Source organism: Chiloscyllium punctatum, chromosome 9 (assembly GCF_047496795.1).
Source record: "Chiloscyllium punctatum isolate Juve2018m chromosome 9, sChiPun1.3, whole genome shotgun sequence".
NCBI lineage: Eukaryota > Metazoa > Chordata > Chondrichthyes > Orectolobiformes > Hemiscylliidae > Chiloscyllium > Chiloscyllium punctatum.
This window is the reverse complement of record NC_092747.1, coordinates 110,524,062-110,538,902: the sequence shown is the minus strand read 5'-3', so window position 1 is coordinate 110,538,902 and position 14,841 is coordinate 110,524,062. Positions and strand designations below refer to the sequence as shown.

Below are 14,841 nucleotides of genomic sequence, written 5' to 3'. Positions count from 1 at the left end.
TTCAACAATTAAAAGTATGGCCTTAGACAGTGTTGAAGAACAGAGGGATCTAGGATTCAGTTACACAAGTCTTTGAAGTTTGCATCACTCATAGATATGGTGGTTAAGGCGGCATTTAACATGCTTGCTTTCATCGCTCAGACCATTGAATATAGGGGTTAGGATGTTATGTTGAGGTTGTAGAGGATGTAGGTGAAGCCTCTTGTGGAGTACTGTATCCAGTTCTGGTCGCTCTGTTATATGAAAGTTGTTATTAAACTGGAGAGAGTTCAGAAAAGATTAACCAGGATATTGCTTGGAATAGAGTGTTTGAGTTGCAAGGAGAGGCGAGATAAGCTGGGACCTTTTTCACTGGAGCACAGGAAATTGACAGATGACCTTAGAGAGGTTTATAAAATCATGAGGGGCATAGAAAAGGTGAATGGCAGGTGTCTTTTCTCTAGGGTGGGGAATTTCAAGTCTAGAAAGCATATTTTCAAGGTGACAGGAGAAAGATTTACAAAATACATGAGGGACAATTTGTTTTACACAGAGTGTGATTTGTGTGTGGAATGAACTTCAATGGAAGTGGTGAATTGGGGTACAGTTACAACATTTAGAAGACATTTAGATAAATACATGAATAAGAAATGTTTGGAGGGATATGGACTAGGCGCAAGCACATGGGGCTAGTTTAGCTTGGGATTATGATCAGCATGGACTGGTTGGACCAAAGGGTCTGTTCCCATACTGTATGATGATACAATCCTATATAAATTAAAATTCAATGATAAACATAGGGGGTTTTAGCTGTGGATTTTATTGTAATTTATAGACTTAAATGAGTAATTCAAGAAATTAATTTTCAAAATGTAATATGCAGTTTAAATTCAAACATTAAAATTTCAGCAACATTAGCCATCTATCAAGGTATTGCTCAAGGACAAAGATCTCTCTCTTTTTCTGTCCATTCCAACTCATCTTTTGGCGAGATTATTGCTCACACATGCAAGTGATTTTGAAGAAAGGTTGTCAGAAGAAAGAACGGAGATAATGCTGAAGCCAAGGTCATGTCACTGAGATGCCAGGAAGGACCATCATTCCTCAGCAGTCTTGTTCCTTTGAAGGAGAAATTATGCCAACAGTGTGACTACTGAAGTTCTGGTTGATCTGACTCCTGCACTCTAGCATCTTGACCACTGAAGTCCTGGAGGTGGCCAACAACACAACCCCCATCATCTAGAGGAGCCACACCATCCTCAAGCTGGACACCAGTAATGGGGTGAAGTGCAACATGTTGAAGGGTTAGGTAACAAGCAATCAAGGCAGGTTACTGCTTGACATCCAGGACAAAGAGAAGAACAAAAAGCAAATAAAACAGCCAAAACTGATACATCAGCCAACTTTGCAGCAAAGATGAGACATTTGCAAAGTACTGAGCTCATGTTACGCATGCTCCAGGGCACAGGAAACAGTGTAACTCCAGCATCATCTAAAGAACACAAACCTGAAGCATTGGAAAACCAGCCCAAGCCTCCCAAAAACAGTGTTGCCTGTGCAAGAAAAAGATTGTTTGCAGTTAAGGCCAATACTGTTGATTTTTCTTTAATGGATATTGAATGAGATGTGTGAGGAAAACATACGTGAATTTTTTTTTAACAACATTGAAATAATGAATATGCATTCATAATGCACTATGAAAATAGTAAAAATATTGCAAGTTTCTTCACGGAAGCATGAGAAAACAAAAGTTGACACCATGCAGCACAAGAAAATGTTAGGATACTTTCAAAGGGGGAGGTTTAAAGGAGACATTGAAAATGAGGAAAGAGAACTGCCAAGCAGACACAGTCAAAGGTATAAAATATGAGGTTACATCAACACAGGCCACTCCACACAACCCCTGATGACCTGAACAAACTGTGGTAAGGGTCAGGAGATGCAACTTTCTAACTGAGCTGCAATAAAAATATGGAGGAAGGAAATTTTTAAAACTTACTTGGACTTGTTGGGCCAAAGGGCCTGTTTTCACACTGAAGGGAATCTAATCTAATCTAAAAAAGTCATAACCCAGAAATGAGAGCACTAAAAGAAGCAACAGGTGTATGGGGCGACACAGTGGCTAGCACTGCTGCCTTACAGCACCAGGGAGCCGGGTTCAATTCCCATCTCGGGTGACTTTGTGGAGTTTGCACATTCTCCCAGTGTCTGCATGGGTTTCCTCTGGGTGCTCCAGTTTTCTCCCACAGTCACAAAGATGTGCAGGTCAGTTGAATTGGCCATGCTAAATTGCTCATAGTGTTAGGTGAATTAGTCACACGGATATGGGTCTGGGTGGGTTACTCTTCGGAGGGTCACTCTTCAGAGGGTCGGTGTGGACCTGCTTGGCCAAATGGGGCCTGTTTCCACACTGTAGGGAATCTAATCTAATGAACTAGGAATCCAGGGGCCAAAGTTAATGCACTGGGGCATGGTCTCGAATCTCACTACAGGAATTTAAATCCAATTGATTCAATTTGAAATATAAAACTAGTAATCATAAACATGACAGTTATCAATTGCTGTAAAACCCAGCTACTTCATTGATTTCTTTAGTTTGTCTGCTTACAAATGACAACAATGTGGCAGCACAGTTGATGTGGTCTATATGGACTTCAGTAAGACTATTAACAAGGTTTCAATTGGTAGACTGGTTAAAAACCTAACAGCCCATGGAATCCAAGGCAATTTGGCAAATGGGATCCAAAACTGGCTTAGTGGTAGGAAGCAGAGGGTGATGATAGAAGGGCGTATGTGTGACTGGAAGCTTGTATCTAATGGTATACCACAGTGTTTGATGCTGGGTGCCTTGCTGTTTGTCATGTGCATTAATGATCTGGACATAAATGTAAAAGGCACGATCAGTGAGTTCACAGACTACACATACATTAATAGCAGTAAGTACTGTGACAGAGAAGCCTTACATGACAGGACAATAAAGACAGGCTGGTTTGATGGGCTGAACAGAAGTAAATGGATTCTAATTCTGAAAAATATGAGGTGATACATTTTTGGAGGACTAATAGACAAAGGGTGTACATGTTGAATGGTAAGATACTAAGAAGTATAGAGCATCAGAGAGAACTCAGTGTATATGTCCATAAATGCTTGAAGGCAGCAGGAAAGATGGTTAAGGATGTTAAGGCAGCATATGGGATATGTACCTGTATTAGTCAGTGCACTGAACACGCCAGCAAGGAAACTATGATGGAGCTGTATATAATGTTAGATAGGCCCCACAGCTGGAATATTACAAGCAGTTCCGGTCACCATAGGAAGGATGTGATTGCACAGAGAAGATTCACCAGGCTATTGCCTGGGCTGGAGTGATTCAGCTACGAAGAGATACTACATTAGCTGGGGTTGTTTTCCTTGCAGCAGAGAAGGCAAAGAAAAGGTAGACGTGCTCAAAGTTATGAGGGAGAGGGCTAACATAGATAGAAAGAAATGTGTCCCTTTAGTCAAGGGGTCAAGACTAGGGGGCACAATTTTAAGGTAAGCAGCAGAAGGTTGAGGGAGGATTTGGGGGAAAAAGGTTTTTCACCTCGTGTGTGGTGGGTACCTGGAATTCACTGCCTAAAAGGATTTTAGAGGCAGGAACGCTCAAGAAATTTAAGAAGCATTAGATGAGCGCTTGAAAGACCGTAGATCACAAAGCTCCAGGCCAAGTGCTGGAATATGGGATTGGCATAGATAAATGCTTGGTAACCAGCACAGATCTAATGAGCCAAATGGCCTTTTGCCATATTGTAAAAGCTCTATGACCCTATGACTCTCTAACCCATAATTTCAAGTTTAAGTTGGGATGGCCTTCAAACATCAATTTGCTAATGACCCTCCACGTCCTTTCAAACAAGAAAGAAGCAAAAAGATAGAAAGCAGCAATGGGTTTTAGGGAGTAAACTTCAGAGTTCAGGATCCAGGCTACAGAACACACAGATTTCTATGGCAAAGCAATGATAACTGTGAATCTACAAGATGACAGAATAGCAGGAGCACAGAAATCTCGTCGGGTTGTAGAGTTAGAGGTGGTTATGGAAATGGATAGGCTAAGACCGTGGAAGGATTTGAAAACAAGGTTGAGAATTTTAAAATCAAAAGGTTGCTGGCCTTAGAATTAAAAGAAGCATGCAGTTGTAGCAATCATGAGGTCAAATAAAGATTGTTTCAAGGCAGCTAAATAGTTTGATAAAACAAAATTGGATACCCAGCCATAAAGATTAACAAGTATTTGTTTCCCAAACCAGCAAGCGATACAACAAGTCGCCATGGTGCACAAAGTGTTAAGGTTAACCACGAGTCACATGTTAGAACAATTTTCATGCAGTTCCCTCAAATAATTCTTTATTGCCTCTTCTCTTTCAGTTTTATCACTACTGATCTTTGATATTCTTTTTCTTATTATCTGTTCTGTTCAGGATGTCATCCAATTCAGTTTAACTCAAATTCACAGTGGTATATAACTAGACAATAAAACAGAAGAACATTCAGAACCCTGAGTATTTTAATTGTTTTTATTTTAACCACTACTCTGCCAAAATTCTGAAAAATCCGCATGAACATGCAGTAGACATTTCCAAGTTGCAACGAGAATTAACTAAGAATTAATATAATGTGGCTGAAGTGCAAAGCTAATCCTTTAATCACATCTTCATTTTTTTTCCATAACAACCAGGAGCACATATTAGAAACTAGAATGGTATTATGCCGTGACTTTCTGTCCTGTAAAACTAATAGGTGAAAATTTTCTGGCTGTACAATTTCCAAGTGCTTCCTAATGTTCTCAGCAGACCACGTTCTGAATAAGGCAAACGTGTACTTCTTAAGAGTTAAACTAAGGAAAAAAAGAATAATTTACTCAACCTTAAAAAAAAAAGAGATCTTAACATGTAAATGCAATTAAATATGTTCTGCTGAAATAACTCCCTTTTTGGTGGAAGTTTTATCGGTAATTTAAATTCCATTGACTTTTTTTCAAAAATGTTAATTTAATTGCCAATATGAGTTGTCTCAAGCTGCATCTGTGTTATACGGAGTCAAATATTGCTGGTCTTCATCGCCAGGTCCCTGTCATTTCCAAACAACATTAAACCAGCCCTCCAGCCTGCCCCTGGGAAATCGTCTACCTCCTGGATGAAACATGCATTCTCAAAGTAGTGACTATACTTACCCCCATGGCCATGTCACTTCAAACTTGTCCTTGAGCAAATTGGAAGTCATATTTCCCAATGTTGACCAAAGTGCTACTCAAGAACATTCCCTAATATTGACACAACAACTTAATAAGGAGAGATACTTTACATTCTGTTACCAACAAAACATCATTATTTTCATAAAATAAACATTTATATTCTTTCTTTTTTTTAGGGAGCAAACAGGTTCCTCTGAGAGGGAGATGAGTGAAATTGGCTTTCACACAGTGAATTATAATCTGACGTAACGTGCCTGAAAGGGTGGTGGAAGCAGTTTCAGACAATTTTCAAAACGAGAATATGCATTTGAAAAGTGGATAGTTACAGATTATGGGGAAAGCGCAATGGAATGGGACTACTGAACAATTATTTCAGAGGCAAATTGAGCCAAATGGAGTCCTTCCATCCTGTGGAGTTCTATCACTCTAAAAGAGACCCTCTTTAAACACATGCATTCCTCAGACTTAGTTGAACTAAAGTACACAGAAAACAGCTTACCCGGCAGGCAATTTCTCCTCTGTTTGCAACAAGGATTTTGTCAAATGTCTGAGGGGGAAAGACAAACATCAAAAAGAAAGTAGTTTAATGATGAACAAATCGGGTTCATTCACTGCTATAAAATTAACCTTAATATTTAATATAGGAAAATTCACCACTTTGTCTAATATTCTCCCATCCCTTCTTGACCATAACCCATGGGCTCTGACTTCCCTTGAGTAACCGATCAGAGGAGACACTGCTCAGGGTTTTATTAAACCTTTTCCTAACCAGTAGATAGATTAAATGGCATGAATCCATCTGATTCCCCCTTTTTCGGGCAGGGGTGGAGATCTTAAGGTGCTTAGGCAAAGTATAATCTCCCTTTGAACAAGCTAACACTGAACAAATCTGGCCCTATGCTAATTTTCATAATTCAAGTTTTCCTTTAAATTACCTCTTATATCTGAATTCCCTACCTTTGTGGATCCATCTGCACACTTATCTGGTTCTCTACACCTCCAACACCAACCCTTACCAAAATCGATCACTTCTCGCAGCTAAACTGCAACTGTACCTTTTTACACTGCGAACCTATGTTCTCTACCAACTCTCTCTATTCTTGCTCAATTTGCCATGCACCCTCCCCTCCTTAATCTGGTAGCTGTAAATTCAAATATCATTCCTTTTGTAATGAGAGCCAAATCATTTCCGGAAACATGTGACAACAAAAATCCCAATATTTGGATTTATTAATGACTACGTTATATTCATGGTCCTTAGTGTTAATAAGACATAGGAGCAGAAATAGACCATCAAACCTATACAGTCTGTTGTGCCATTCAATTTTATCATGGCTGATCTGATAATCCACTTTCCTGCCTTTTCCCCATACCTTTGACTCCCTTTACTGAGTAAAAAATCTATCTATCTCAGCCTTGAATGTACTGAATGACCCAGCAATAACAGCCCTTTGTGGTAAAGAATCCCACAGATTCATAACCCTCAGAGAAGAAATTCCTTTACATCGCTGTCTTAAATGTGCAATCCTTTATTCTGAGATTATGCCCTCTGGTCCGAGATTCATCCGCAAGGTGAAACAACCTTTCCATATCTGCACTGGCAAAGCCTCCAAGAATCTGACAGGTTTAAATATGGTCACCTCTCATTCTTCAATATTCTAATGAGTACAGGCCCAATCTACACAACACATCCTCATGAAATAATCCCTACATACTTAAGAGTCATAGAGATGTACAGCATGGAAACAGACCCTTCAGTCCAACTTGTCCATGCTGACCATATATCCCAAGCCAATCTAGTCCCACCTGCCAGCACTTGGTCCATATCCCTCCAAACCCTTCCCAATCATATACCCATCCAGCTACCTTTTAAATGTTGCAATTGTACCAGTCTCTACCACTTCCTCTGACAGCTCATTCCATACATATACCCATCCTCTGCATGAAAAGGTTGCCCCTTAGGTCTCTTTTATATCATTCCCCTCTCACCCTAAACCTATGCCTTCTAGTTCTGGACTCCCCCACACCACGGAAAAGACACTGCCTATTTATCCTATCCATGCCATTCATGATTTTATAAACCTCTATAAGGTCACCGCTCAGCCTCCGAGATTTTACCTTGCTAACCAGTCTCCCATGGAGAACCTTATTGAATGCCTTACTGAAGTCCATATAGATCATGTCTACCGCTCTGCCCTCATTAATCCTCTTTGTTACTTCTTCAAAATAAAAACTCAATCAAGTTTGTCAGACACGATTTCCCACGCACAAAGTCATGTTGACTATCCCTAATCAGTCCTTGCCTTTCCAAATACATGTACATTCTTGCCCAGTGCTGATCTCTCCGAAGTGGTAACATTTTTTTCTACATTGAACCCATCAAACCTTTAAGATCCCTACCAAGCAGAACTTACTGGTTCATTTAGATCCGAAACAGTGGAGTACAACACACGAGAGACAGCAAAGCTGCACCTGGAGTGGGATGATGCATGCTAGATGAACAAACAAAAAAAAACACTTGATTAGAACACTGAAGCATTGAAATCTGGGTAACATTCACTGTCATGTTCAACAGCAACAACTTGCATTTACATACAGTCTTTAATGTAGCAAAGTATCCCAAAATGCTTCACAGGGGAGATGAAACAGCACATGACAATGAAGGGAGACATTTTATGGAGTGTGTTAAAGGAGAAAACAACATGATAGTATGGTTTCGGGAGTCAGAATAAATTATGGGACATAGGAACAGGAGAAGGCTATTCAGCACCTTGGCCCTTCACAATAAATCTTGACTAATTTGTATTTAACTCCATCAATACCGTTATCTAAAAATCTAGCGAACATTTTCAACACCTCAAGCCTGCTCAGCCATTTATTGAGATCACAGCTAATCTGTTTGTAGCCTCAAACCCACATTACCACCTACTCCTAATAACCTTCCACCCTTTTGCTCATCAGGATTTCATCTATATCTGCCTTAAAAATATTCAAGGATTCTCCTTCCAATACCTTTTCAGGAAGAGAGTTCCAAAGATTTGCAAGCCTCAGAGAAAAAAATTTAGCTTATCCCTTTTTAAACAATGACCCCTAGATAATGCCATATAAGGAGACATCCTCTCTACACATATCCTATCAAGGCCCCTCAGGATCTTATACGTTTCAATGAAATTGTCTCTTGCTGTTCTAAACTCCAGCAGATACAAGCCTCATCTTCTAACCTTTAACCATAAGGCAACATTTCCCCATTCTAAGTCCAGTTAACCTCCAAATCATCTAAATGCTTCCTTTGATAAGGTGACCAATACTGTGACTAGTACTTCAGATGAGCTCTTGTCAAAGTCCTAAAATGAAACAAAACATCCTCAGTTTATTATTCAATTTCCTTTGCCATGAGTGACACCATTTTGTTAGTTAGTTTTCTTAATTACTTGCTGTACCTGCATACTAGTCTTGTGTGATTCATACACCTGAAACCCTCTGCACCTCGGAGCTCTGCAACATCTTACCATTTTGATTAAGTGCTTCTTTTTTATTCTTTGATAAAATAAACAATTTCACATTTTCCACATTATATTCCATTTGTCACATCTTTGCCGACTTGCTTAACCTACAGCTTCCTTACATCCTCTTCACAACTTCCTTCTCTACTTACATTTGTCTTATCAGCAAATTTGGCAACCATACTTCCATCCACTCATACAGTCACATGTAAATTGTAAACGGTTGAGGATCTAACACTGATCCCAGGAATACACTCTCTATATCTTGCCAACCTTAAAAAGACCCATTTCGGCCCACTCTCTGCTTCCTAATCAAGGAATCATAGAATTCTTACAGAGCAGAAAGAGGCCAATCGGCCCATCGAGTCGACACTGACTGTCTGAAAAGTATCCCACCTAAAGTCAGCCTCCCATCCTATCCCTGTAACCCCATGTTTACCACGGCTAATCCATTTAGTCTCCACACCTCTGGACACGATGGCAAAATTAACATGGCCAATCCACCTCACCTGCACATCTTTGGATTGGGGGAGGAAACTGGAGCACCCAACAGAAACCCACAGAGACATAGGGAGAACGTGGAAATGCCAAAATGACAGTTATCCAAGGCTGAAATGAACCCAGATCCCTGGTATTATGAAGAAGCAGTGCAAGCTAATTTCCTAATCATGCAAAAATGCTACACTCTGCATCATGAGCTTTTATTTTCTGCAACAACTCTTTTGGAAACCTATGTACAGTGCATCCATTGGTGTTCCCTTTATCCACACCACATTACCTCCTCAAAGAAGTCCAACAGATTGGTCAAATGTGTTTCCACTTCACAAAGCAAACCTGACTTTGCCTGATGATCTTGACTTTATCCAAGTGCCTTGCTTTAACATCTTTAATGATAGCTTTTAATATTTCTCTATGACAGATGATAAGCTAACTGCCAATTCCTGCTTTCTCTCCCCTTTTGAATAAAGAAGTTTCATTCACTATTGTCCAATCTAATAGGACCGACTTCAAACCAAGGAGGTTTTAGCATCAACTAATTCTTTTAAGACCCAGGATGAAGTCCATCAGGACCTGGGCATTTGTTACCTCATTGGTGATTGTGATTTTCCTGAGTTCTTCCCTCAATTCCATTTTCTGATGTACTGCCAGTACTGCAATGTTACTTGAAGACCTGGTGAAGACCTGTTCATTTCATCTACCATTTTCTTACTATTCACTTCCAGGGTCATCCTACTTTGGTTTGAAATTTTCAATTGACACCCTTACCCATCATCCCACTTTCAGCATCAACAGCTTTTTTTATTGACAGGGGGTAATGGGTAGCAGTGATGGAGAGTTGCAGATGTCCATGACTCTTTGTGTGAAAAATGTTTCCAGGCTTCACTCCTGAATGCCATCTCTCTACTTTTATGGCCATGTCCCTTTGTTCTGAACTCGTTAACCATAGGAAACCATTTTTCTCCATCTAACTCATTAAATATCAAAACATCTGCACCTGGGTCACCCTAGAAGTTGTATCCTTCTGATATCTGAAATGGCTGACACGCAGTCACCTCAATCCTCTGCCCTCCGTGTTACCCTTAGCTCCTTTGCCCACGTCCCCTCTCCTGTCCTATTTAATTTCATGTGGTTCTAAATAGTTGGTGAATTTTAACCAATTACAAATTAATTGTATGAGATCTTGTAACACTCTAAGCAGCGTCTGTGCAACTGAGTCAGAAGCTCTAGATTCAAGTCCAAACCCAGAACTTGACGGCCAAGGATTACAAAGCCTAATAGATTCAGTATCAATCTGCAAATCCTTACAATGCATGGAAATGATAGGAGGCAGGAATGGGAGAAATTCCTGGTAGGTCACGTGGTGAAATGAATATCGAAGCCTTTACCATCCCTATCCATAGCTCCGGACCACAATATGTTCATGCTGCCATAGCAACTTGGACTCTGAGCTAACGGTAACGTATTACCACATGTTCAGTGCTGGAGTAAATCTTACATTCATCCTGTTTTGTTTCTCTCACTATGCTCTGAATCTTTTGCAAATGTGAATGCAAATGTGACTCCGGGCATCAAAACTACAACACACGGTTCAAAAACTGGATAATTACACAAAATCTTTGGTGAGAACACATCTGAAGTACTGCACAGAGATTTAATCTCCTTCTGTGATAAAGGATATCCTTGAGTTCGAAGGGGTGCAATAAAAGTTCACAAAACTAATTCCTGGGCTGGGATGACAGGATTATCCCACAAATAGAATGGGAATAGATTCTCTAATGTCTACAAATATAAGAGGCGATTGCAATAAAACATATAAATTTCTTAGAAGATTTGACAGAATAAACAGATGTTCCCTAGCTGTCAAATTAATTTTGTCATAGCTAAGTTTGATATTTTGCTATTAAAAATGGCCATATACAACTTTGAAATGGAGTGGAGCAGCATGGGGATCTAAGGAACAAATACATTAAGTCTTGTTGTTCACTGGAAGTGTGTATTCTTGGAGAACGTCACTGTAACCTATTTTTGTAAATGGCAGAAAGGACCAACTGTGTGTGCACAGTATAAGGTGCATACCTAGTGCATGTTTACTTCACGATAACTGCAGATAAGTGAACACTGGAGTCACAAGGGGCAAAAAGGTATACAGTGAGAATCATGTGTATAGGTGATTTCACAAAGAGACGGACACAGGAATGGCACAAAGTTGCAAAGCTGTTTAATAAGAAAAATTAGTAAAATAAACCAAGCTCTCAGGTTATTTCTGAAGGGAAAAAGTTGGTAGCTGGGGCTGCTTTGCTAAACTTCTATTGAACCTTATTAAGACTACACCTGGGGAACAGTACAGTGCTGGTCACCATATTACAAGGATATAGAATCACTCAAAAGATGTTACAAAGATGACACCTGAACTGTAAGGTTATAGGTAATAGGAAAGGATTAACAATCTGGGTCACTTTTCAAGAAGAAAGGAGGTTACAAGTGACCTAATAGAGATGTCTAAGTTTTTGAAAAGTTTTGATATAATGGATGAAGACAGTGTGTGTTTGCACTTGTGGAAAAAAGCAAATTGCGACTATTAATAGAAGATAGTCATCAAAAGGTCAGTGAAGAAAATCAGAGAAAAATATTTGACCCAGTAAGCAATTAAAATGTGGGCCTTGCTCTCACAGGGTGCACTAAAGGAAAATAGTATTAAATGCACTTATGGAGAAACCAGATGAATGTACGAAACTCAAGTAGAGCATAAATGCACACTGATTCTCGTACTGAATGATGTGTTTCTATACTGTATCTTTTATATTCTTGTTAGGTAAAATTAAGAGACCTAGTCTCAGGATACAGGATTGACTGCTCAGGAATGAGCAGATGAGCAATTTCAAAACTCAAATGGTTGTGAATCTTCGGTATTGTCTACTTCACAGAGACTTGGATGCTCAATTCTTGTGTGTATTCAAGATAGAGATCAATAAAATTTTGAGCAGCTGAATAGCGCATGAAAGAGGAGTTGGTCTACCGGTTCATCCAGAGTCTTGCTGAATAACCAAGTAAACTCAAGGGGATTTATGGCCTCCCACTCCCACAGCTTACGTTCTGAAATTAAGACCCTGTCTGCCCCTCAGGCAAACACATAAAAAAAGTTCCCACAACACAATTCAAAGAAGAGCAAGGAGATATCCCTGATACCACAGCCAAAATTTATCTCTCAACTAACATGGAAAAACAGATTGATCTGGTAATTTATTTCATGGTTACAGCATGTTGGCACAACTTGGCTGCCACATTTCACATATACAACAGTAACTTTAAAAGCAGCCAATAAGCTATGAAGTGCTTTAGGCTGCTTTGAGATCATGCAACTCAGCACCTCCAAAACAGCGGCAACTCGTCCAGTACAACTGTCAACCATATCTATGAGTAATAAAGCCCACTACACTGCCAGGAGCAGTTGCAGTTCTGGGGCATGCAGTTCTATGTTCACTTGTTATCTTTGCTTCCTGCAAACTGCAAGTTATGCTCCATCAGGAATGCACGTAGCCAGGAATCTAATAGTTATCCCATTTGCTTTATTTGGCTTACTGGAGTTAATAGTTTTATTCTGCACTTTCTAATTCTCTTTGAAATTGCACACATTACCACCCGCAAACACACAGCAGAAGCTTAAAGACAAAAGCTACTTTTATATTTACTTTCAAATGGTGATAGGAAGCACTAGAAGCAGCAATAAAATTACAATACATTCAAAAAACACATTGGAGATATCCATAATTAGCCACGGGGAGAAATGCCTACTGATCTCATTCAGTTAAATTAATCTGTTAATAAGACAAGCAAAAATGAACACATTCTATGTGACTTCTGCACTTCTTCCCTCCTAACTCAAGCTTTAAATGTCATTGAGATCTTCAGAATCTTGTTCTGGACAACAGTTCCCAAAAAGAAATCCTCTTTTGGGATCAAATGCAACAAAGCTTAAATTCTAGGCTAGCCTACCATCCTACCCTCAGTGATCTCATACCAAAAATATGTTCAACAGCTCCAGGCATATAAACCAGATTCAAAATAAGAGTTAATGCACAAAGTATATATCTTTGCTGATTCAATTTTGACCATCGTATAAGCAATTCCCATGTCTACACAATGTCAAGTCAGAAAAATGAAATATACCACATCATTCTGAGTTTTAAAAAAACATCACATATTAATTAAAGCAAACCACTGAAATCTTAGATAATGTGAACAAAGTCACAGTGACAAACAATTTGGAATATCATTAGATATTTACAGGCTAATACAAAACCCAAAACATAAAACAATTCCCACAAATGGTACAGCAACCTCAAATTACCAGCCACAATCAGCCAGCCAAGTGTAATCGATCCCACACTATGAGATTTGCCAACTCTGGATGGATGCATTCTCAAAAACTTAATTATAAGACCTCCCAGAACAAACCACCCTTTCTAGTCAAAGAGCTTCTTGTTTTAGCTCCACTGTATTTATAACTACAGCAAGTTTACTCATTTTGTCATTAGCAGGCTCAAGCGCCACACTTTTCGACTCAAGGTAACATGCAACAGTTTGCTTCGCAACTAAGCCCTTTCTGTACTCAAATCAGTAGCAGGGCTTTCCCCATTTTATCTCAATTCTTTCCCCTCCTAAAGACATAGACTACCCAGGGTCCAAACAGTGCAACATTTTAAATTACGTGTCTCAACAGGGAGTATCAATCAGCTATTTGGGCAGGAGATCAAAAGCATCACAGTCAATCCCAATTCTGTCCTGATTTTTCATTGGTATGTCGTAGTTACCAGTGATAGAAGCCCACTTGGACAACAATGATTAAGAGCCAGAACCATTCCTGGGGACATTGATATTCACTGAACCATCTCTACTGCCTGAATTATATTGGCACAGAGAACAATGCTGGTCTCTATGACTCAGTTAAGCCCATGAATCAAAGAGATACTCAAAAATTCAGTCATTTCAATTACAAACAAACCATGCTGGCAATCAAAGATCGCACCAGTCTGAAGAGGTAAGGTACAAAAGGTGCACATCCTATGGACAACAGAAGACAATATGCAGACCTAAAACTTTATTGATGTGCAGAGAAGGGGAACCTGTTAATAAACATGTGAGACGTGGGTCCCTGAAATTGCCTTGCTAAGATCATCAAGATGAAAGTTTCAGATTATAGTAAATGCTTTGTTCCATCCCAATCTATGATAACCTACTATTTGAACTGCATGCCACCAGTTGTTATTTTTATTGTTTTGAAAATAAAACATGGAAACAAAACCATATTTCTAACCTACAGCACCATATAAAGCAGCTCCATTATCAACACTCACTTATCGCAAAAATAAAGGTGAATTTCAGGATATTTACTTTTGTATCAATGTGATCATGATATTGTTCCTTTCTCCTGGTTCAATAAACAATCATAAAATAATATCAACAATGCTATTGTACTTTCCATGTAGGAAAAGTACCATAAGCAAGAATACCACTCTTAATCAACTTGCATTTGTTAGATATTAGGAAACAAATGTCTGTTTAACTGTCAAATGAATATCTTGATCATGAACAGCAACATTAATTTTCCACTTCACAAACAAATTTGGA

The 14,841-nt window shown here is 39.2% G+C and overlaps 1 protein-coding gene across 1 annotated transcript in view; it reads right to left on the bottom strand.

Annotated features, from left to right (window-relative positions):
- pcca (propionyl-CoA carboxylase subunit alpha) overlaps positions 1 to 14,841 on the bottom strand; it is a 372,170-nt gene that overhangs the window by 354,348 nt on the left and 2,981 nt on the right. The window contains exons 2-3 of the mRNA XM_072578057.1: positions 7,624 to 7,701; positions 5,709 to 5,756 (exon numbers count right to left, since the gene is read on the bottom strand). Coding sequence (XP_072434158.1) covers positions 5,709 to 5,756; positions 7,624 to 7,701 — 126 coding nt within the window. The remainder of the gene's footprint in view (positions 1 to 5,708; positions 5,757 to 7,623; positions 7,702 to 14,841) is intronic.